The sequence below is a fragment of the Dasypus novemcinctus genome, chromosome 9, assembly GCF_030445035.2.
Source record: "Dasypus novemcinctus isolate mDasNov1 chromosome 9, mDasNov1.1.hap2, whole genome shotgun sequence".
NCBI lineage: Eukaryota > Metazoa > Chordata > Mammalia > Cingulata > Dasypodidae > Dasypus > Dasypus novemcinctus.
Window position 1 is genome coordinate 87,086,910 of NC_080681.1, and position 25,843 is coordinate 87,112,752.

The window sequence follows — 25,843 nt, forward strand, 5'->3', positions numbered from 1 at the left end:
CACACACAAGGATAGCTGACACAGCAAGATGACGCAACAAAAAGAAACACAAATTCCCGGTGCTGCTGCTAAGGATAGAAGCAGTCACAGAAGAACACACAGCGAATGGACACAGAGAGCAGACAACTGGGGGGGAAAGGGGGGGACGAAATAAATAAAAAATAAATATTAAAAAAAAAAAAGAGGAAATAAAGAAAAAATTCCATTTACAATAGCAATAAAAGGGATCAAATACCTAGGAATAAATCTAACCAAGGATGCAAAGGACTTGCACATGAAAACTATTAAACATTTCTAAAATCAAAGAACACCTAAATAAATGGAAGGACACTCGATGTACATGGGTTGAAAGACTAAATATTGCTAAGATATTGTTACCCAAAGCTATTTACAGATTCAGCATGATTTCCAATAAAAATTCCAAAGCCTTCTTTGTAGAAATGGAAAAGTCAATAATCAAATTTATATGGAAGAATAATGGGCTCCAGATAGCCAAAGCCATCTTGAAAAAGAACTACAAAGTTGGAGGACTCAAACTTCCCAGTATTAATTCTTAATACAAAGCTACAAAAATCAAAATAGCATGGTACTGGTGTAAGGACAGATATATAGACCAATGGAATTGAATTGAGAGTTCAGAATTAAACCCTCATATCAATGGCCAACTGATTTTTGACAAGGATGCTAAGTCCACTCAGTGGGGAAAGAATAATGGTTCTGGAAAAACTTGAGTATACATGTGCAAAATAATGAAGGTGGATCCCTACCTCATATCATATACAAAAATTAACTCAAAATGGGGAAGTGGCTGTGGCTCAGTCAGTTGGGCTCCCGTCTGCCATGTGGGAGGCCCTGGGTTCACGTCCCAGGGCCTTCTTGTGAAGGCAGAGCTGGCCTGTGCACCACAGATTGCTGATGGCCCATGTGCCGTGGAGAGCTGACGGCCTATGTGCTGCAGAGAGTTGGTGCAGCAAAATGACACAACAAAAGGGAGACAAGCAGATACAGAAAAAATGAGCAGCGAATGGACACAGAGAAGAGACAGCAAAAGAAAAGGAACAAGCCACAGGAGGGGAATAAAAAAAAATCTTAAAACAAAAACTAACTCAAAATGGATCATAGACCTAAATATAAGAACCAAAATTATAAAACTCCTATAAGGGGAATGGATAGAGCTCAAGTGGTTGAGTGCCTGCTTCCTATGTACAAGGTCCTGGGTTCAATCTCTGGTACCTTAAAAAAAAACACAAAAAACTAAAACCCCCAAAACACCCATAAGACTATATAGGGAAGCAACTCCAAGACCTTGTTTTAGGCAGTGGCTTCTTAACACTTTAACTAAAAGCATGAGCAGCAGAAGATAAATGGGACTTCATCAAAATTAAAAACGTTTGTATGTCAAAGCACTTCCTCATGAAAGTAAAAAGACAAACCTATAGAACAGAGAAAATATTTAGAAATCATGTATCTGATAAGGGTTTAATATCTAAATTATATAAAGAAATTCTACTGTTCAACAACCCAATTTAAAAAATGGGCTAAAGACTTGAATAGACATTTTCTTCAGAGAAGATATACAAATGGCCAGAAAGCACATGAAGAGATGCTTAACACCATTAGACATTAAGAAATGCAAATCAAAACCCCAATGAGATATTATTTCACACCCACTAGAACGACTACTATTAAAAAAATGGAAAATTCCAAGTGTTGGAGAGGATGTGGAGAAATAAGAGCACTAGCTCATTGTTGGTGAGGATGTAAAATGGTGCAGCTGCTGTGGTAAACAGTTTGGTGGGTTGTCAGAAAGTTAAGTATAGAATGTACTTATGACCCAGCAATCCCACTTCTAAGTATATAACCAAAGAATTGAAAGCAGGGACTTGAACAGATATTTGCACCCTGATGTTCACAGCGGCATGACTCACAAATGTCAAAAGATGGAAGCAACTCATCTGTCCATTAACAGAAGACTGGATTAAAAAAATGTGGTATATACATACAATGGAATATTATGTAACCATAAAAAGGAATGAAGTTCTGATATGTGTGATCACATGGATGAAACTTGACGATCCCATATTAAGTACAATTAGCCAGACATGAAAGGACAAATATTGTATGGTCTCATTGATAAAAAGTAATTAGAATAAGCAAATTCATAGAGGCGCACAAACTAGAATATAGGTTATTAGGGGCCAGAGTGGGAGTAGAAATGGGAAGATAATGCCTAATTGGTCCAGAGTTTCTGTTTGGGTCATAGGATAGATGGTGGTGATATAGCATGAACTGTATTAATGAATGTCATTAACACCACTGAATTATATATTTGAATGTGATTAAAAGGAGAAATTTTAGGTTGTATATATGTTACTAGAATAAAAAGTTTTTAAAAAATATGAAAATTACAACTAATGTAACTTTTAGATGATAGTAATATTGTAATCTTTTTGCAGCAATGGGAAAGGAAATCTAAGGAACAATGATAGGGGGTTATAAGGAGGTTTGGAATTTTTCCTTTTGAAGTAATGAAAACATTCTAAAATTGACTGAGGTTATGACAGTACAACTCTATGATGAAAATAAGAGCTACTGAGTATACACTTTGAGTAGATTTGTACAAAGCATGGGACTGTATAACGCAGTGAATCCTGTGGTGGAAGATGGACTGTGGTTAATAGGACAAATATGAGAATATTTTCTCATGATCTATAACAAATATATAATATACTAATACAGGGTTTTAATAATCACACAAATATAAGATATGAACTATATTTAGTAGTAATATTTTTGATGATATTCTTTCATAGTTTATAACAAATGTTTTACAACAATGCATGGTGGTAGTGGGGTGAGCCCCGTATGATGCATGTTTGTTTTGTAAGTTTACAACTTTTACTGTGCAGTTATAGTTTATGTATATTCATGTATGAATGATAGGCTTCAGTAAAATTTATTAAATGGAAAAAAAACCATCATAGGACAGTATAACATAAACAATAAACCCTAATGTAAACGATGGACTACAGTTAATAGTATAATTATTAATATTGTTTCGTCAGTTATAACAAATGTACCACACTGATGCAAATTGTTAATAATAGGGAAAACTGTGTGTGAGGTAGTATGTGGAAACTCTGTACTTTTTGCATGACTTTTCTGTAAACTTACAACTTCTCTAATAAAAATTTTTAAAAAAATTAATGGTTAACCACTAAAAACAATATTAACAAAAAAAGGTTAAGAAAAACTGCATTAGATATTTACACATTTAATTTTAACAGTTAAAATAACCTAATTACAATAAAGTCTTGTGATTCTTTAAAAAATGATCAGCTGGAAAGAACAATGATAACAGCAATAGTAACTATTAACGCTCTTATACCGAGCACTTAACATATAATGTTTATTTTCCCAACAACCTTATGAGGTAGGTAGGTATTTTTCCATCCCCATTTTATAGATACGGCACTGACACAACATGGTTAGAGACAACATGGTTAAGGAACTTCCCTAAAGATACTGAGCTACTTAGTGGTAGAGGAGGAGTTCAAATCCAGATTTATCTGGTCCTTTGCTGCCTTTCCTGCCTCCTATGTTTAGGAAAAATAACCCCATATGCTAATGCTGGAAATTTGGAGGCATAATATTAGTCTCTGATAAAAACATTAAGAAGTTAATACTGGGCGGCGGACTTGGCCCAGTGGTTAGGGCGTCCGTCTACCACATAGGAGGTCCGTGGTTCAAACCCTGGGCCTCCTTGACCCGTGTGCAGCTGGCCCATGCACAGTGCTGATGAGCGGGGGAGTGCCCTGCCATGAAGGGGTGTCCCCCGCGTAGGGAAGCCCCACGCGCAAGGAGTGCACCCCATAAGGAGAGCCGCCCAGCGCAAAAGAAAGTGCGGCCTGCTCAGGAATGGTGCCGCACACACAGAGAGCTGACACAAGATGACACAACAAAAAGAAACAGAGATTCCCGTGCTGCTGACAACAACAGAAGCGGACAAAGAAGATGCAGCAAATAGACACAGAGAACAGACAACTGCGGTGGGGGGAGGGGAGGAGAGAGAAATAAATAAATAAAATATTTTTTAAAAAAAGTTAATACCTCAGCACTTCAGTTGTGCTGAGGAATACTTAAATGTTCTACAGTGAGTCATTAAACAATTTTTTTTCCACTCCAGTCAGATTTCTCTATCGACCACTCTATGGGGACTGCTAACCCAGTGCCCACTTCTCTCTTCTTGCCTTATCTGACCTTTTAGCAGCATTACTCATAGACACTTCCTCCTAGAAACAATTTTTGTCCTGTGTTGTGACATCACACTTTCCTGATTTTCCTACTAACTCTAGGCCACTCCTTTGTTCATTACTAAATGTTAAGTGCTCTAGGACTCACATGTGGGCCTCTTTCTCTTCTTAGTTCATTCTCCCTAGATGAGCTTGTCCGGTCTATGACTTTAAGAATCAGTTATAGGTGATGATTCATAAACTTCATCTCCAGCTCTCATCTTTAGATCTCCAGACACATATTTCCATCTCCTTACTTGATATCATTACTTAGATAACTAATGTACTAATTCTTTTTTTTTTTTAAGATTTTATTTTTTATTTGTTTCTCCCCCCCGCCCCTGTTGTCTGCTCTCTCTGTCCATTCACTGTGTGTTCTTCTTTGTCCGCTTGCATTCTTTGTCAGCAGCCCCTGAAATCTGTATCTCTTCTTGTTGTATCATCCTGCTGCAGCCCCACTCCTGGGTAGGCCACGCTTTATTCGTGCAGGGCGGCTGTCCTTGCGGGGCGCACTCCTTGCACGTGGGGCTCCCCTACGCGGGGGACACCCCTGCGTGGCACTGCCCTCCTTCTGTGCATTAGTGCTGCGCGTGGGCCAGCTCACGACACAGGTCAAGAGGCCCTGGGTTTGAACCCGGATCTCCTATGTGGTAAGCGGATGCTCTATCAGTTGAGCCAAATCTGCTTCCCTTAATGTACTAATTCTAATATGGACAAAACATATTTCTTGATTTCTATCTCAACTGCCTCTACCCCAACTCTTTCTCTTCTGGTTTTCAATTCTCAGGAATTGCCCCCCATCTTTATAGTTAGTCAATCAACAAATCTTTCACCCCCCATTTCCCTCACCTTCACATTTAACTCATCAGCAAGCAAGCCCTTTCAACTCTACCTTCAGGTCTGTATTTGGAATCTCTTCACACTTCTCTTTCCATTTTTCTACCTTACAAACCTAAGATACCACCACCTTGCCTTTTCTTTTGCAGTCACCTCCTAATGGGCCTCCCAGCACCTCCCAACTCTAATTTTGCCCACACCTATTGGCCATTTTCTCTACAGCAACCTGTGATAATCTTAAGATGTGAGAGTCTGATTACTCCTTTGTTTAAATTCCTTAAAAATTTTCCTACTGCACTTAAGGTAAAGAATTTTTTATTCTGTCCTACAAAACTTTATTTGACTTGGCCTCCATCTACCTCTTATAACTCATCGCTTGCCATTCTCTCTTATGTACTACATTCAGCCCCAGTGGTTCTTCAGGCATGTGATGCTTATTCTTGCCTTAGGTCCTTTGCATCCGTTCCATCTGCTGACATATTCTTCTCTCTGATCTTTCTGTAGTTGCATCCTTTTTGTCATTCAGTGTCTGCATAAATGCAACCTCTTCAGGTCTTCCCTGACTCTCAATCCAAAGTGGTCATCTAAGGACATACACTGTACCAATTTAGTTCTCAGCATTAGACTGCTCATTTTCTATTTTCTTTTTCCTTCTCACCTTTCTATCTTGCCTCACTAGAATTTAAGGTCCCTTAGGGTGAGAACTTGGTTCAATCATTGCTATATCCTCAGTGTCTAGGGTAGTCCCTGCATGTAATAGATGCTTAATAACTATTTATTAAATGAATTAATGTCCTTTTTATTACTCTGGAAAATGGTTTTAATCCCACATTAAGGTGACATTTTACAGTGGGTAGATTCTTAATTGCTACGAAATAAATGCAATCATTTTGGTATCTTAGGGATGAGGAAAAGAATCTGCAAAGTTCTGTAATTTACCCGAAGTTGCAATGATTTTCAGGAATAAATGCAAGCAACGGGCCCATCCACTGCCTCCTACTCTAGGGTCACCATGAAAAGTCTTATCCTAGACTCCTAGAACTGGAAAGAATCATAAATATTACTTAGTTCAACTATGATTCTCCAGATGTAGGAGTTTCCTATATAGCGTTTCTCAGAAAGGACCATTCAGCTTCTATATGATCTTTCAATCTTACAGAGTATTTTTCTTTTGAGGCAGAATATTTTATTTTTGTGTAACTGTAAAGCTTAGAGGATTTTCTTTGTGCTGGGTACTGTATTAAGACTGAATATGGACGTGAATAAGACGTGGTTACACTTTCAAGGAGCTCATAATCAAGTGTGTAAAGGTGGATAGGAAAGATACACAGATAATATAATTTAATGCATGTGGTGTTATATTAGAGATTAAACAAAATACCTTGATAGCACAGATGCAAGAATGTTTTAAAGTCTGCATGTACCAAGCACAAAGTCTGGCATGTAGTAGGTACTCAGTAAATATTTGAATGAATGAAGGAATAAATGAGAGAAACAAAGAGAAGGTCTCTCAGAGAAAATGACCATTCAGCTGTGCCTTGAAGGATTTTACTTGGCAGAAAAGTACTGGTCTTAATTCAGTTTAATAAATATTTACAACTCAGTGCTAGCTATTGCAGGGTATCCACCACTGAGTTAAACTTCTGTCTTAAGGAACTCAGAGATTAATGAGGGCAAAGGGAATAAGAAAACATTTTTGAATTAAAGTAAAAAAATTGGAAATGTTCTAACAATGTGCTTTGAGTGCCCAAAGGTGGGAAGGTGATATCTTTTTGAGAGGATGTAGAAAGCTATCCTTTTTGAAAGAAATTGCATTTGAAATGGATCTTGAAGAAGGGGATAGGTTCAGATATGTATAAATTGGGAGGGGTAATTATAGGAATAGGTAACAATAGGAGCAAAGATATAGAGGTAGAGAATTATATAGCCATGTTCTGAGAGATGCAGTCCTGTTTAGCTGGAGGTTAAACTTCATAAAAGAAAGTGGTAGGGGATAGAAGGTTGGAAGAAGGCCTTGGAATCTAAAACATGAAGTTTATATTTAATATTGTAGTTATATAGGGGGGACTGTTGCACTTTTTCAGCAGGAAAGTTAGTGGTCAGACTCTTAAGTTGAAGGAATAAAAGAGGTTAAATACAAGAAAAGAGTTAGAAGGCTTTATGAATTGACAGGTAATGGTGATCCAGAATTGGATTTGTTCATTTTCTTTTAATATTTATTGAGTGCCTACAAATGTTTCAGGTGTACCGTTCTAGTAAAAAATGTTCATCTAGGAAATAATGATGAACAAGATAATCATGGTTTCTGCCTTATATTCTGGGGGTTGTAGAAGAGGGAGATGAAATAAACACATAAAAAAAGAAACGAGATAATTTCAGAGTATATGAAATGCTATAAAGGAAATACATAGGGTTATATGAAAATATAGGGAACAGAAAATTTAAGATAGTTTTAAGGAGGAGGACTTCTGAGAAATGAAGGAGAAGATGGAGCTAGCTGTAAAAGTGTTCCAGGGAGAGAGAACAGAAAATGCAAGGAGGACACTGAGTTGGGAAAGATTTGGTGGGTCCAAAAAATAGACTACTGTGTGAACCAAGAGAAGAGTAGTAGGAGATGAAGTTGGAAGCAAAAAAGGAGCCAGATCATGGAGAGCTTTGTGGGCTATGGTAAAGAATTTGAGTTTCTTTTCTACGGAAAAAAACAAAAAACCCACCAAAATTGTTAACAGTTTTAAACAAGGGGTATGATGTCATCTAATCCATAATTTTCTAGGATTGTGACTCTAGGAAATGAGTTGAGGAGTCAAATTAAGAGCCAATGTGGGGAAACGGACTTGGCCCAGTGGTTAGTGTCCATCTACCACATGGGAGGTCCGCGGTTCAATCCCCGGGACTCCTTGACCCGTGTGGAGCTGGCCCATGCGCAGTGCTGATGTGTGCAAGGAATGCCCTGCCACACAGGGGTGTTCCCGCACGCGCAAGGAGTGCGCCCCGTAAGGAGAGCCGCCCAGCGCGAAAAAAAGTGCAGCCTGCCCAGGAATGGCGCCGCCCACACTTCCCGTGCCGCATGCCGCTGACGACAACAGAAGGGGACAAAGAAACAAGACGTAGCAAATATACACAGAGAACAGACAACTGGGGGGGGGGGGGCGGGGGGGATTAAATTAATAAATAAATCTTAAAGAAAAAAAAAAAAAAGAGGCAATGTGGAGCTAACACCAAAAGGGATTTGGCAATAGAATTAGGTACAAGGTTGAGAGGGAGTTGAAGGAGACTGGCTTGAGCCTAAGCAGCTTAGAATAAATGTACCATTTATAGAAATAAGTAAGCCAGCAGCAGTTATTTTACTGGGCAGTGGTGATGGGGAAGATAATGACTTTTGTCTCCTCCAGAACTTTCTGAGGTAAAAATGTGTCTAGTACATAGCTAGAAATATAGGTTCCAGAGGTCACAGGAGAGAGTATAGAGGCAGAAGAAGAATCAGGTACCATCTGTGTCGAGTAAATGGAATTTTAAGGAGAAAGTGTATGGAGGAAAAAAGGGTAGAGGGTGAAGGCAAAATTTTTTAGGAAATAACTGTTTAGAGGACGGAAGGAGACAGGAAGATCAGTCTGAGAGACTGAAAGAAAAGTGATTTCGTCGAAGTCATGGAAGGAGGTATAAAGTATAAGGAAGAAAAGGGCAGGGAAAAAAGGGGAGGTAGATTAGAAATTTCAGTCAGTCTGAGGCTGGGCTAGTAGGAGGGGGCAATCTGAATTTGTTACAAGTCACTGGTGACCCTCAAATTAGAAAAATGAGAGTAAAACATCTGATTGCAATGAGTATATGGTGAGAAAGTAGAGATTTTTTAGTTAAATACTCATTATTTTTTAAAATAGGAAAAAAGCATTATAGAAAATTTGAATAATTAACAAATCTTTAAGAATCTGCTATATATGCCAGGCATTGGGTCAGGTACTGGGATACAAGAAGGAATAGGATAATTCTTCCATTTCTGTTCATGGAGATTATAGCAAGTGAGAGAGATATGTAATTAAAAACTCACTATTCCTCAGTTCCTTCTTGTCTTCACTTCCCTCTCCACTAACAATCATGGTCCATTATTAAACCCACCCTTGTACATACCCTCTGTAAACTTGTTCCTCTATCCCTCTGTTTTTTTTTTTTTTTTTTTTTGTTTTTTATAAAGGATATTTATTTAGGATAAAAGCTTATAGTCACGAGGCCCTAAAGAGTCCAACTCACGATATCGTAAGAGGTACTTTCTCACCCAAAGTCACTGGCTACGTGTTGAAGCAAGATGGCGGGAGATGTGTGTGAGGGGTCAGCCTTCCTTCTTTCTTTTAAGGCTCCATGATTCCAGCTTCTTCTGATCTCAGCTGTAGTTTGGCTTAAGGCTTATCTCTCCCCTGGGGCTCATTTATTTCTGGGCTTAGCTGCTCTGCTCTCTTCACCAGGACAGGTACAGACTGTCAGGCTCCTCTCTCTTCCCAGGGCCTCTCCCATATCTCCTGAGCTGTCTCTCTTCCTCTGGGTTCTTCTGTGAGTCTGTTTTATCAGCCCATCAAAGGGATCCGGACTCAACCCGGGACGAGGTTGCTGACCGCAGCCTGCACGGCGGCCACGGCGCGGTGAGGTCGGGGATGGCTTTGCCGGCCACCTCGCCCTCCTCGTGCATGATCACCAGGAGCGAGATGTGCTGCGCCACCGGCTCCAGGATGCTCCCGATCGTGCGCGTGTGGAACACCGGCCTCGCGGCGGCGGGCGGGGCGGCGGGCGGCGGGGCGGGCGGGGCGGCGGGCGGCGGGGCGGCGGGCTGAGGAGGCGGCGGGGCGGCGGGGCGGCGGGCGGCGGGCCGAGGAGGCGGCGGGGCGGCGGGGCGGCGGGCGGCGGGCCGAGGAGGCGGCGGGGCGGCGGGCCGCGGGCTGAGGAGAACGCGGGTCGGCGCGGCCGGGAAGGGCGCACTCGGGCTGGCAGCAGCGCGGCGACTCCCTCTATCCCTCTGTTCTCACCTACTAAAACTCCAACACTGCTTAAATTCAACTCTCCACCTATACCTGGGCGGCTCAATATGGAGAAAAATACATAACCACACTGAGTGGTCTCACATTAAATTCATGACTGATTATCTCAATTGGGACTTTAATTTTGCACAGCTGAACTACTGTATTTCCATAATCCTTTTGCCCTCCCACTTTCCTAAATGACAGTTGTCCCTGTTCTTTACAAATTTACAGCTTTTCTTCCCTATTTTAGCTCTCATTTACAGCTTTTCTTCCCCATTTTAACTTGTTTCCTATTCCACTGAGAAATTAGAAGCAGTCAGAAAAGAACTTCCTTATGCTTCTTTTGACACAGTTATCAAAATATTTGTGCCTGAATGTGAATTCTCTGTCTTTTTCTTGTTCCTGTAGATGGCTGTTCCTGTCCTTGTACAGGGTCCACCTCTCTACTTGGTGGGCTGGGTCTTATCTCATCCCTTTAATCTATTCAAGGGCATCACTGTAAGAATTACCTTGTTTTCTTTTTGGAAAACAATTTGTCTCTTTACTGAGTCATTCCCATCAGCATATAATTTTGCTGTACTCTCTCCCATTATAGAATAATAAATAAATTCCCTTGACCCTCTCTCTCTTTCCACCTACTTCCCTATTCCTCTGCTCCCCCTTACAGCAATATTCCTCATGACAGTTTTCCATAGGCACTTCTTTCATTCTCTTGAATCCATTCCAGTAAAGCTTTCATCTCTACCATTCCACTTACTAGTCTCTACTTTGCCAAACCCAGTGATCATTTGACCCCATTGACCATTTCTTCTAATGCTTTCCTTATTGGCTTTTAGAATACCACTGTCTTAGTTCTCCTCTTACTTTGCTCTTTCCAAGTTTCCTTTGTTGGTTCTTCCTCATTTTCCTGACCATTAAACACTGAGGCTAACACATACCCCAAGACTTAGACCTTAGACCTCTTCTCTTCTCCAGCTATGCTCACCTTTGTAGGTGATCTCTGATTTTAAAGAATATTTAAGGGAGCAGATGTGGCTCAGGCGGTTGAGTGCCTGCTTCCAACATGGAGTCCTGGGTACAGTTTCTGATGCCTCCTAAAAAACACAAAAGCAACAAGCAAAACAATAAAAAAAAAAACAGCTCAGGGAAGCCAATGTGGCTGAGTGGTTGAGTGCTGGCTTCCCACATACAAGGTTCTGGAATCAATCCTTGGCCCCAGTACCTAAAAACAAACAAATAAACAATAAACAACTATAGGCTGAAAACTCCTGAATTTTTATCTCTTACCCAGATTTTCCCCTGAATGTCAGACTCAGACTCTTAAGTAGGCTGCTGGATTTACATCTCCTTTTGGATCTCAACATGTCCGAAAAACCAAAATGTTTTTCCCCCTTTAAACATGTTATTTTTTATACAACTTTGTTCATCTCAGTAAATGAGAATTCTGTTTTTTCTGAGTGCTCAAAACAAAAAATGCTGAAATCATCCTTACCTTGTCTCTTTCTCTCATACACATATCCAAGCCATCCACAAATCCTAACATTTCTCTCTTCAAAATATATTTCTCATTACCTCCATTGCTGCTATCCTCATCATGAGGCATTTTCAAATCTTACCTTGATTATTATAATACTCTCCTAACAGGACTTCCCACTTTTACCTCTACTCATTCCCAGCAGTGTCTTCTTAATAAAACATCTAGAGTGAGCATTTTCAATCACAAGATAGTTATGTCATTCTGCTCAAAACCCTCTTATATCTCTCTTCCCATATCACTCAGTAAAAGCCAGTGTCCTTACAATGGCCCACAAGCTGTTACACGATCTGAGCTCCTTTAATATCTCTTAGTTTCCTTCTATTTTCCCTTTTGTTCACTCAGCCCCTTTTGCTCTTTCTTGAACATGTCAAGCATGGCCCTACCTCAAGATTTTGCTCTTGCTGTTCCCTCTACTGGAAAAATTTCCTTCCAGATAGCTGCTGGGCTAGCTTCCTCACCTCTTTAGGACTGTGTTCAAATGTAACTTGAATGGAAAGTTTTTCCTGGTGTAACATATATAAAATAGCAATCACTCTACCTTTACTCTTTACTCTTTTTTTTTCTTCTATTAAAGTTACTACTATTTGGCATATGTAGTTCTTCATTTTTATGTTCTATCCTGTGAGGAATTTTTTATCCTTCTTAATAAACTGAAAGATGGTGATATGCTCCTCATGCTCCTAAATTGTAAACTCCGTGAGAATGTGAACTGTACCTGACTTGTTTACCACTGTAACCTCAGTGCTAGTACCATTCCTGGCATGTGGTACATGTTCAATAAATTTTTTTGACTGAATGAATGCCCTTTTACCTTTTCTGTAGCAGAGAGACCAACTTGCATTTATTGAATGTGTATGTATGCGTGGGTGTATACACCTACAGTCATTACTTATGATTAGGTGGTTCTTCTAATGTATATTTTATAGGAATTTAGTCCATCATCCATTTAAATACTGATCTTCTAAGCCTAGGTAATTTAAATCAGTCTGTATGTTCCAACCCATTGTGTTTGACCTTTCACAAATTCTAGTGCTTCATTTATCCTGTATAATAACATGGCATAAGGAGATATGGAAGCATCTTTTTCCATTAAGTTGGTTCTATAGAAAGAGTTTAATGGGAATGGTGCAGTATTTTGTTATGTCATAATGAATCAGTCTACTGTGGTTTTAGATTATGTCTTATGGGGCTTGCAAAACATTACCATTTTAAGCTCTGATTATAAAATGTCTTTTAAGAGACCATTTAGCTATGACTCAGTAAACAAAGATGGTCTGAAATAGTTAAGCATCACATTACACAGCTAATATACATAGCTCTTGAAAAAGTATACTTCGTAAAACAGTTGAATGACAGTTGAATTGTCACATGTTGTTAGAACCTAAATGGTCATTTCTCAGAATTATAAGCAAGTATAAAAGACAAAGAAATATATGGTGCTAGATTAATCACTCAGTTTTAAATCATTAAAGGAGCTTAATTATGTTCACACATTAAACAATAAAACCTTGTGTGTATTGAAGATTTTGTGACAAATGTTTAGCATCCTTCTTCATATAGAGATGGCTTCTGTTTCCCCTCCAGGGGCATACTTCCATATATTTTTAGTTTTAAAGAGATGTTCTCTATTCTCCTTGAAAAAAATATGGTTAGAATTTAAATTAGATAATTTGTTCAGACTGTAAACAAAAGATACAATTTACAACTGTCTTAGTTATTTTCCATAGTGATTTATATGCTAAATTTGTTGATATTGATTGCTATGTAGGTATGTTGGCCTTCAGTAACTAATGTACTTTAAGGGCAAAAGAAATAAGCATGTTAAACAGTATACAAAGTGGAAATCAAAAGGGAAATTAGAAGATACCTCGAGGCAAATAAAAATCAAAATGCAATGTGCCAAAACTTATGGAATGTAGCAAAGTAGTGCTGAGAGGGAACTGTATAGCTCTTAAATGCTTACATTTGAGACATAACCTCAAAGTCGGAAGAACTAGAAAAAGAAGACCAAGTTAAATCCCAGCCTAGCAGAGGGAAGGAAATAGCAAAGATTAGAGCAGAAATAAATGAAATACAGAATTTTTAAAAAAGCAGTAGGGAGAACGAACAAAACCAAGAGTTGGTTCTTTGAAAAGATCGGTAAAATTGACAAACCTTTAGCTAGACTGATGAAAAAAAAGAGAGGACCCAAAAAACTAAAAGAAGAAATGAAAAGGAGGACATTATTATTATTGCCAACCCCGTTGAAATAAAAAGGACTATAAGAGGGAGCAGATGTGGCTCAAGTGGTTGAGCTCATGCTTCCTACATGGGAGGTTTGGTTCCCAGTGCCTCCTGAAAAATCAAAAACAAACAAGAAGCAAAAAAACCCACAAAAAAAACAAAAAACAAAACAACTCAGGGGAGCTGATGTGGCTCAGTGGTTGAGCACTGGCTTCCTACATAGGGGATCCCAGGTTCAATCCTCGGCCCCTAGTACCGAAAAAGAAAAAGGAATGTAAGAGGATACTATGAACAACTGTATGCTAACAAATTAGATAACCTAGATGAAATGGACAGATTCCTAGAAACATGTAAACTACCCACACTGACATGAGAAGAAACAGAATATCTCAACAAACCAATAAATAGAAGAGAGATTGAATCAGTTATCAAAAACTGCCACAAATAAAAGCCTGGGACCAGATGGCTTGACTGGTGAATTTTACAAAATATCCCAAGAAGAATTAACACCAATCCTGCTCAAACTCTTCCAAAATACTAGCAAGCTTAATTCAACAGCACATAAAAAGATTATACATCATGGTCAAGTGGGATTTATCCCAGATATATGTCGGTGGTTCATAAGAAAAGCAATTAATGTAATAATACACCATATTAATAGAATGAACGATAAACACATCATCTCAATTGATGCAGAAAAGGCATTTGACAAAATCCAACACCCATTCTTGATAAAAACACTTAGGAAACTAGGAATAGAAAGAAACTTCCTCAACATGATAAGAGTGCATATAAAATATTCGCAGCAATCATCGTAATGGTGAAACACTTAAGGTTTTCCCTATAAGAACAAGACAAGGATGCCACCGTCCCCACTGTTATTCAACATTGTACTGGGTTCTAGCCAGAGCTATTAGGCAAAAAATAAAAGGCATCCAAATTGGAAAGGAAGAAGTAAAACTTTCCCTATTTGTAGATGACATAATCCTATATCAGAGAATCCTGAAATATCCAGAACAAAACACCTAGACCTAATAGTGGGGTACAAGATCAGCATGGAAAAATCAGTTGTTTTTATAAACCAATAGTGAACAATTGGAAGAAGAAATTAAGAAAAAAAATTCCATTTAAAATAGCAACTATAAAAGGGAAGCAGATATGGCTCAAGCAATTGAACTCCTGCTTTGGCTATGGTTCAGTTCCTGATGTCTTCTAGAGAAGACAGCAAGTTGGCTTGACAGGCAGGCATGGCAAGCTCACACAACAAGATAATACAAGACACAAGAAAACATGATGAAAGAAACAACAAAACAGAGAGCAGAAGTTCCTGGTGCCTCCTAAAGAGAACAAGCAAGACAGCGAACTGGTGCAACGGGCAGGTGCAGCAAGCTGACGCAACAAGATGACACAAGAGACACAGGAGGAAGAACATAATGAGAGACATAAGAAAGCAGGGAATGGAGGTGGCTTAAGTGATTAGGTGCCTCCCTCCCACATTGGAGGTCCTGGGTTCAGTTCTTGGTGCCTCCTAAAGAAACAAAGAAACAAACAGATACAGCAAGTGTATACAATGAGGGGGTGGAGGGAAATAAAATGTCTTAAAAAAATAGTAACTAAAAGAATCAAGTATCTAGGAATAAATCAGGCTGAAGATGTAAAGGACTTTTATACAGAAAACTGTAAGACATTGCTAAAAGAAATCAAAGAAGACCTAAATTAATGAAAGGTCATTCTGTATTCCTGGATTGGAAGACTAAATAATTAAGATGCCAAATCTACACAAAGAGTTTTACAGATTCAATGCATTTCCAATAAAAATTCCAACATCCTCCTTTGAAGAAATTGGAAAAGCCAATCATCAAATTTATATGGAAAAAAGAAAAAAAAAATGATATGGAAGGGTAGGGGAACCCTCAAGAGCCAAAGCCATCTTAAAAAGGAAGAATGAAGTTGGAGGACTCACACTTCCTAATCTTAAAACTTATTATAGGGAACTGATGTGGCTCAGGGGTTGAGCATCAGCTTCCCACAAAGAAGGTTCCTGGGTTCAATCCCTGGCCCTGTTACCTCAAAAGACATAAATTTATTACAAAACCACAATAACCAAAAAAGCAAGGTATTGACACAAAGACAGACATACAGACCAGTGGAATTGAATTGAGAGATCAGAAACCAGCCTTCATGTTTATGGCCAACTCTTTTTTTTTTTTTTTGGAGGTACCAGATAGAGAAAAAACATGGAAGCAAGAAGCTGAGCACAACGAAAATTGTATTTGTACCACTTATAAAGGATTCCAGTAACACTATTAAGACCCATCTTGAATGAAGTGGGTCACACCTTAACTGAAGTAGCCTCATCAAAAGTTCCTACTTAAAAGGGGTTTATATCCACAGGAATGGATTAGATTTTAGAAAATGTTTTTTCTAGGGTACATACAGCTTCAAACCACCACAACCTGAATAGACATTTCTCCAAAGAAGATATACAAATGATCGAAAAGCTCATGAAGTGATGCCCAACATCATTTGCCATTAGGGAAATACAAATGAAAACCACAATGAGATGATACTATTTCACATCAACTAGAATGGCTACTATTTAAAAAAAAGAGAGAGAAATTTAAAAGTGTTGGAGAGGATGGGAGAAATAGGGACACTCATTCATTATTGGTGAGAGTATAAAATGGTGCATACTATGTAGAGGACTGTGGTATTTCTTCAGAAAGTTTAATGTAAAATTCCTATATAAGTTGGCAGTCACATTTCTCGGTATATAGTCAAAAGAACTGAAGACAGGGACTTGTGCAGATATTTGTCTATTGAAGTTCATAGCAACATTATTCAAAATTGCCAAAAGATGGAAACAACCTAAGTTTCCATCAGTTGATGAATGGATAAACAAAATGTGGTATATACAAACAATGGAATATTATTCAGCTATAGAAAGGAATGAAGTTCTGGTACATGTGACAACATGGAAGAACCTTGAAAACATCATGTTGCATGAAATAAGTGAGACGCAAAAGGACAAATATTGCATGATCTCACTGATATGAAATAATTGGAATAAGCAAACTCATAGGGTCAAAATCTAGAAACTAGATTACCAGGGAACAGAATGGGGGTGAGTAATAGGGTTGGTGGAAAAAAAAAAGGCATGAAAATAATATATGTACTTTTATCCACATAATTTTATATATGCCTTTTAACCCCTTTCAGCCTCAGTAACATACTAGAACTTGTTTAGTACCAAACTTTCTTATCTCCATGTTGAAAATAGTATTTCATAGTAGTACTTTATTAGAAATTTAGGGGAAAATCTTTAGCTGTTGTCTTGTTGTTCACAGGAAGGGAGGCAATAATAAGTTAATAAAGATCTATCATCGGGATGGTAAATATGGCTTTTCTGATCCTCTGACATTTAATTCTGTGGTGGAGCTCATTAACCACTATCATCATGAATCTCTTGCTCAGTACAATCCAAAACTTGATGTGAAGCTGATGTACCCAGTGTCCAGATACCAACAGGTATGATTACAGAAGTTCTTGATAGCTCTTGCGAAGACTTTTATTTAACAGGCATCATTTGATTCAAATTTATCAGACTTGACAGTTAAAAAAGAAAAAGAAATTTAGTCATTGTACATTTCTGATACTAAACACTTATCATATATTTGGAACTTATTTTGTGGCTACCTTTCCTTAGTAGGTTGTTGAATGTATTTATTAACTTTAAAGTATTTCTATTTACATTTCTCATTTATACTTCATTTCTTAATTTTTAAAGTATTAACTATTTTGATATGAGCTAAAGAGCAATCTTACTGTTAAAAGGATTGAATGCTTTTGCATGCTTAATACAGTGGCTTAGACTTCTGCATTGAAATTACAAATAATTTAAAAATGAATAGATATGGAAAAACTTATGTGTCAGGATTGTTAACATTCTCTACTTCTTTTATTTACCTGTGTAGGATCAGTTCGTAAAAGAAGATAACATTGATGCAGTAGGTAAAAAACTTCAAGAGTACCATTCTCAGTATCAGGAAAAGAGTAAAGAGTATGACAGGCTATATGAAGAATATACCAGAACATCCCAGGTTGGTATATTTTTGTTGTTTGGGCCAGTTGCATTTGTTCCAGTTGGATTTTCTACAGAGTTTCTGATGATGTTTAGCTGTCTTAGTAGCTTAAATAACCTTTTTGAGTCTCTGGTGATATAAATTCATCCACCATTTAGAAACAGTTTTTATTGGTTAAGGATATATTTTGTATGGGAGGTCTGTGGTTCAAACCCCGGGCCTCCTTGACCCGTGTGGAACTGGCCCATGTGCAGTGCTGATGTGTGCAAGGAGTGCCCTGCCACGCAGGGGTGTCCCCTGCGTAGGGGAGCCCCACGCGCAAGGAGTGCACCCTGTGAGGAGAGCTGCCCAGTGAGAAAGAAAGTGCAGCCTGCCCAGGAATGGCGCCGCACACACGAGAGCTGACCCAACAAAGTGACGCAACAAAAAGAAACACAGATTCCTGTGCCACTGACAACAACAGAGGTGGACAAAGAAGACGCAGCAAATAGACACAGAGAACAGACAGCCGGGGTGGGAGGGGAAGGAGAGAGAAATAAATAAATAAATCTTTAAAAAAAAAAAAGGATATATTTTGTATCACTTAGTATTAACTAGGATTACATTTGACTGCAAGTGCCCAAAAATAACAAAATAACAAAGGCTTCAGATAGAAATCAATTTTTCTTTCATGCATACATTGGCAGTGCAAGGTTGTTCGGCAAGTCCACAGCTGTTCTACAGTCCTGTCTTGATGCCTTGCTGTTTGTAGAAGTTGGCTATTTCGGCATCAGCCATCACAGCCATATTCTACTAAATGGGAAGGAAGTATGGGAAAGAGAAACATTCCCTGTTTTAAAGGCTGCTTCCCAGAAGGAACATATACTGCTTCCACTTTCATCCCATTGGCTAAAACTTGGTTACTTGGTCACACCTAGCTACGGTCACAGTTAACTTCAGGGGAGGCTGGGAAATGTAGTCTTCATCATTTGGTTAGTTTTCCCAACTAATATTTGGGGGTTCTATTATTGAGGAAGAAGTGAATGGAAATTGTTGGACCAGTAACAGTCTCAGTCAGACAGTTCTTTTTAGATCATAAACTTTAATAACCAGTAATTTTTTTTTCTTATTGATGATATATGGCAAAATTCTGAAGAATAATCTGACATTTTCCCCTAGAACTCCTTGCTCCAGTTCCTACTTTAATTCTTTTTAATTTAGATTTTTATTAAAAAGAATTTTGATTCTTTTTAGTTTAGGTTTAATTTGCCCCGAATTGTTACATGATATGTAAAAGTGCAGGGAATTATGATGAAAGTGTGTATTTTCAGGCAAGTTCATTCTTTGTAATCTTTGAGTCATTAGTGGCCTAATAAAATAGATTTAACTGGGTTTTTCGTGTACATTCTCTTGAAACACAGGTTATTACTTTGAATATCATATGAGTTATAGAAGCCTTAGTCTATGTTGATTCTACTACGTTCTAAGTGATTAAAAGGATGGGTGTCAAAGGTTTGGCATACTGTCACCTCATAGTGCACAGTAATGAGTCCTTTCTAGAAATAAACATAATGGATTTGAAAAATATGTTTTTTATTTCATGAATTTCTGCTCTTTATTATTTCCTTCTGTTTTCTTTCAGTTGAATTTGCTCTTCATTTTGTAGTTTCTTAAGGTAGAAATTTTGTCATTGATTTTAAAGCATTCTTATTTTCTATTATAAGTATTTAAAACTATAAATCTTCTAAGCACTGCTTTAGGTACATACCACACATTTTGTTATACCTTATTTTTTATCATCTTTCAGTTTTAAATATTTCTAATTTCTCTTGTACTAATTTCTAAATATTTGGCACTTTCTAGATATTTTATTATTTATAATTTAATTTTGTGGTAGTTGGAGAACATATTCTTTAAGGTTACAGTATTTTGAAATTTATGGAGACTTATTTTATGACCTTGCGTATTTCTATCCTGGTAAATTTCCATGAATTAGACAAAGAGTGTGTATTCTAAAGTTGTTGAGTATAGTGCTCTGTAAATATCAATTAGTTTAAGGTCCTATATAGTGTCAATTTGATCTTCTCTATCTTTACTGACTTTTTTGCTAGTTCTATCAGTTATTGAGAGGGAGCTTTAAAATCTCTAATTATGGGAAACAGATGTGGCTCAAGTGATAGAGCTTCCACCTACCATATGGGAGGACCTGGGTTTGATCCCTGAGGCCTCCTGGTGAAAAAGAAGAGAAAGTTTGACTGCGTGAGTACCTGCGTGGTGAGCCAGCGTCCGTGTGAGTGCCTGCAAATGCCTGCAAGTGATCCAGTGCCTGCACGAGGGCCTGTGGGGTGAGCCAGTGTCTGCACAAGTGAGTCACACAGTAAGATGATGACACAACAAAAGAGAGACAAGGGGAGAGTCAAGGTGAAGTGCAGTGGAAACCAGAAACAGGTGGCTCTACATCAGGAGTCTTCAGGATTGAATCCTGGTGAATCCTAGAGGAGAGAAAATGAGAAGAGAAGACAACACAGACAGCAAAAACAGCAGGGTGGAAGGAGGGGAAGGGGGGGAATAAATAAATAAATAAATCTTTTTTAAAAACCAAGAAAATCTCTAATTGTGATGGAATCTATTTTTCTAATTTGGTCAACTTTTGCCTTTTGGGTGTTGAAATGCTATTACAATAGGTGCTTACACATATGATGCTTTTTCTTTTATCATTATGAAATCATGCTCTTTATGTCTGGTAATTCTCTTTGTTTTGAAGTCAACTTTGTCTGATACAGCCACATCAGTTTTTATATACCTAGTATTTGCATAATACATGTTTTTCTGTTCTTCTACTTTCAATTTATTTGTCTTTATATTTAAAGTACATCCCTTACTGACAGTATGTCGTTAGTTTTTGCTTTTATTAAAATCTATTCTTAAAAAAAAATCTCATCTGACAGTCTACATTTCACTTGGAGTACATTAATCCATTTGTATTTGTTTAAATGATTGATGTTGTTGGCTTTATATTTATTGTTAACTACTTGTTTCTATTTGCATGAGTTTTTGTTTCTTTTAAATCTTTCATTGCCTTCTTTTGGGTCAATCTAATATTTTTTTGTATTCCATTGTAATTCCTCATCTGACTTTTTAGCTATAGCTCTTTTTTTTTTTTTAATGTCGTTTCTATAGAGATTATTATAAAATATGCATTTTTTAACTTCTTATTTTGAAATAATTTCAAATTTATAGAACGTTGCAAAAATAACACAAAACCAATACAGAAAACTGTAGTATCCCTGCTAACTGGATGCCCAGATTTACCAACTTTTAATATTTTGCCACATTTGTGTAGTATCATTCTATGTCCCGCCTGTTCTGTGTCTGCCTGCCTCTCAGTCTCTCTCTAATCTTCTAAGCATTCGAGAGTAGGTTACATGCTGTATTAGTCAGCCAAAGGGGTGTTGATGCAAAATATCAGAAATCTGCTGGGCATTATAAAGGATATTTATTTGAGGTAGAAGCTTACAGATACCAGGCCATAAAGCATAAGTTACTTCCCTCACCAAAGTCTATTTGGAGCAAAATGGTTGCCAACGTCTATGAGGGTTCAGGCTACCTGGGTTCTTACGTTCCTGGGGCTTGCTTTTCTTCTGGGTTCAAGGTTTCTTTCTTCCTGGGGCTGGCTGCTCTTTCCTCTGTGAGCTTACTTGCTGGGGCTCTAGCTTAAGTCTTCAGCATTAAACTCCAACATCAAAACTCCAGCATTAAAAGTCCCAACTGTGTTCTTTGCCATGCCTTTTATCTGTGAGTCCCCACGGTGGGGACTCAACGCCCTAATCATAACTCAATCATGCCCAGGTACAGATCAGATTAGAGGCATAATCCAATATCTGTTTTTTGAATTCATAACCATATAAAACTGCTACACATGCAATATGCTCATTAAACACTTAATACTTCCATATTTACTGAGAACAAGGATATACCTCATTAAGTGCATATATCAAGTTCAAGAAATTTAACATTGTTTCAAACATACAGTCTAAATTCCATTTTTTCAGTTGTCTCAATAATGTCTTTTTGGACATTATTAGACCCAGTTCAGGATCATGTATTACATTAATTGTCATTGCCTCTTTGGTCTCCTTCCCCTACTCTTTAAACTATAGAAACATATATAGAACATAAAATTTCCCAAATCAATCACTCCCAAGCATACAGTTCAGTGAAATTAATCCCATTCACAATGTTGTTCTGCCCTTACCACTATCCATTACCAGAACTTTTCCATCTACCCAAACAGAAACTCTGTAACCATTAAGCTTTTTTTTTCCCTTTTGAAAAATATTTGTTGAGTGTAAGTAAATGTCCTATACATTAAATATCAAGAAATATTCATTATTGGTACAAGTCAGGTGGTAATACTGGAGGAACCATAGAATCAAAATAACCACTCATGATAAAGTAATGAGAATTCCATTCCAGTACTGGATACAGTAACAACTTGTTCACAAGACCCATCAAAAAGGCCATCTTTTAACCAACCTATAATACTATACTATAAAATAGTTTTGAATTATAATATGAGCAGTCCTAACAACCTCATCTTTGTCTTATCGATACAGCAGGTCATTCTGAAATTATAGAGTTACAGTGTCATAGAATTTATTTATTTATTTATTTTTAAGATTTATTTTTAGTTATTTCTTTCCCCCTCCCCCTGTTGTCTGCTCTCTGTGTCCTTTCGCTGTGTGTTCTGTGTCCACTTGCACCCTCGGTGGTACCAGAAAACTGCATCTCTTTTTTTGTTGTGTCATCTTGGTGTGTCAGCTCTCTGTATGTGTGGCGCCATTCCTGGGCAGGCTGCACTTTTTTCGCACAGGGCAGCTCTCTTGCCGGGCACACTCCTTGCGCGTGGGGCACCCCCACACGGGGGCGATCCTGCCTGGCACAGCATTCCTTGCGCGCTGCAGCTCTGCACATGGCATGGACTAGCTCACCACACGGGTCAGGACGCCCTAGGTTTGAACCCTGGACCCTCGCATATGTTAGGCAGATGCTCAACCAGTTGAGCCACGTCTGCTTCCCCATTTCCTTGGTTTCATTTCAAATTATGATTAATGAAAGAAAACAAGTCTTACATAGCCATTGATATTTTTAAGTTAGTCTTTCATAAGGGAAAAGGAATACAAATTTAGTACAAAGAAAGCAACCCCAAGCAATAAATCTCTTTAATAGAAGAACAATAAAGCAATGTAATTAACCTTTCCTTCAAAGGAAGGAAAGAAACCTAAACCTGTTGTGGTAAGTTTGGAAAGATAAATATTTCCCAGTTATCCGAATATGTGTTTATTTTACTTGAAGTACTTGAATAATGCAAATCTATGAAGCAGGGATCTGTGGCAATCCAAATTCATCTATCAGCACACCATCCTTATTCTTCGTATCAATGGGAACATCTTCTGAAATTGCAGGTGCAGATGCTGCTTCAACCAAATACGAACTGTCGTTATCAGCCAGAAGCTCATCACCCAGTGCATCCAATTCAGCTTCTAGATCATCTTCATCTAAGTCTGGGGTGCTATAACTACAACTCAGAGATTCCTGGATTTTATTTGCATCTTTCATTGTATCCTCTAGCTAGTCTTGTATATACTCAATCTGATCAATTTTCACTTCCTCATATGCTTTCTTCATGTCTTTTACTCCCAGTTTCATAGCATCAACTGAGGTCTTGGTGTCTTTCAATGACTGGATGGTGTAATTGGTCTGTTCCATGTTAAATGAATGTTGGGCAAGATTGTCTTGCTGCTGTTCATACATTCAGTTTTGCTTTACCGTATTTTGCTTTGACCATATTCTTTGTAGGACCCTCTATCATCTCTTGATCTGATCCTTATACTTCACTAGCTCAGCATCCAGTCGGGAAATCTTTTTGTCCATGGATTCTGCTCTGCTTTCCACCATGCCAATGCAGTCAGTCAGGCTGGGTGGTGGAGCCTTGGGTTTCTCACTTTCCCAAAGATATGGTTCATCTTGGGCGGCTGCAAAGAAACCCAAACACTTAAGCAAAACCAGAAACAGAAGTCCCATTATGCTTTAACTCTCCAATCCTCCTCCCCCTACCATTTCTGATAACCTATACTCTACTTTCTATCTCGATGAATTTGCATATTCTAAATATTTCATATAAGTGAAATCATACAGTATCTGTCCTTTTGTGTTGGAGTTATTTCACTCAACATGCTATCTTCAAGGTTTATTCATGTTGTTGCATGTGTTAGAACTTCATTCCTCTTTACGGATGAATAATATATCTTTACTGGAGATCTTCACTGCCTTTTTTTTTTTTAAAGATTTATCTATCTATCTATCCATCTATCTATCTATCTATCTATCTATCTATCTATCTATCTATCTATCTATCTATCTATCTATCTATCTATCTATCTATCTATCTATCTATCTATCTCCCCTCCCCCCCCACACCCCGGTTGTCTGTTCTGTGTGTGTCTATTTGCTGTGTCTTCTTTGTCCGCTTCTGTAGTCAGCAGCACAGGAATCTGTTTCTTTTTGTCGTGTCATCTTGTTGTGTCAGCCCTCCATGTGTGCAGCACTATTCCTGGGCAGGCTGCACTTTCTTTCATGCTGGGTGGCTCTCCTTATGGGGTGCACTCCTTGCGTGTGGGGCCCCCCTACGCGGGGGACACCCCTGCGTGGCATGGCACTCCTTGCATGCATCAGCACTGCTCATGGGCCAGCTCCACACGGGTCAGGGAGGCCCGGGGTTTGAACCACGAACCTCCCATGTGGTAGGTGGATGCCCTAACCACTGGGCCAAGTCTGCTTCCCTTGAAGGGTATTTTTTAAAGATTTATTTATTTATTTTATTTCTCTCCCCTTCCTTCCCCCCACCCCAGTTGTCTGTTCTCTGTGTCTATTTGCTGCATGTTCTTCTTTGTCTGCTTCTGTTGTTGTCAGCGGTACAGGAATCTTTGTTTCTTTTTTGTTGTGTCGTCTTGTTGTGTCAGCTCTCTTGTGTTCAGTGCCATTCCTGGGCAAGCTGAACTTTCTTTCGCGCTGGGCGGCTCTCCTTATGGGATGCACTCCTTGCGTGTGGGGCTCCCCTACGCGGGAACTCCCCTGCGTGGCACGACACTCCTTGCGCGCATCAGCACTGTGTGTGGGCCAGCTCCACACGGGTCAAGGAGGCCCGGGGTTTGAACCGCGGACCTCCCAAGTGGTAGGCGGACACCCTAACCACTGGGCCAAGTCTGCTTCCCTTGAAGGATATTTTGAATGGTTATAGAATTCTGTGTTGTTAGTGCTTTTCTTTTAGCACTTTAAAAATGTTCCATTGTGTTCTGACTTCTATTTTTTATAATGAGAAGTTAACTATTATGCTGTTGTTCCTCCCCTGTATGTTATCTGTTTTTTTTTTCCCCAATGGCTACTTTCAATATTTTTATTTTTGCTGACCAGTTTGATTACAGTGTGCCGTGGTTTAGTTTTTTTTGTGTTCATCCAGCTTAGAATTTGCTGAGCTTTTTGGATTTTAGTTTAGTTTTTTAAATGTTGGCAGTTTTTTGCCTGTTTTCAAATTATTTTTCTGCCCCATTTTCTTGCTTCTCTCCTCTTTTGGCTACAGTTACATGTTTGTCAGACAACTTGATAATGTTCCGTAGGTTACTTAGGTGCCAATTCTTGTTTTTCTAAAACTTTTTCTCCCTTCAGAATGGATAGTTTCTATTGATGTGTTTTCAGTTTCAATGTCCTTTTCTTGTGTACAAAATGCTATTAATTTTATTAGGTAAAATTTCATTTCAGTTTTAGAATTACCATTTGATATTTTAATAATTTTTAAAAATTTTCATTCCTCTGTTGAGATTCCCATCT

General features: G+C 38.4%; 1 protein-coding gene and 1 pseudogene across 2 annotated transcripts in view; one reads left to right on the top strand and one right to left on the bottom strand.

The window, feature by feature from the left end:
- PIK3R3 (phosphoinositide-3-kinase regulatory subunit 3) overlaps positions 1–25,843 on the top strand; it is a 135,564-nt gene that overhangs the window by 83,420 nt on the left and 26,301 nt on the right. For both annotated transcript variants that reach the window (XM_004462779.5, XM_071217470.1), the window contains 2 exons: positions 17,243–17,423; positions 17,870–17,995. In XM_004462779.5, coding sequence (XP_004462836.2) covers positions 17,243–17,423; positions 17,870–17,995 — 307 coding nt within the window. The remainder of the gene's footprint in view (positions 1–17,242; positions 17,424–17,869; positions 17,996–25,843) is intronic.
- On the bottom strand, positions 23,097–24,040 carry LOC139439579 (charged multivesicular body protein 5 pseudogene; annotated as a pseudogene).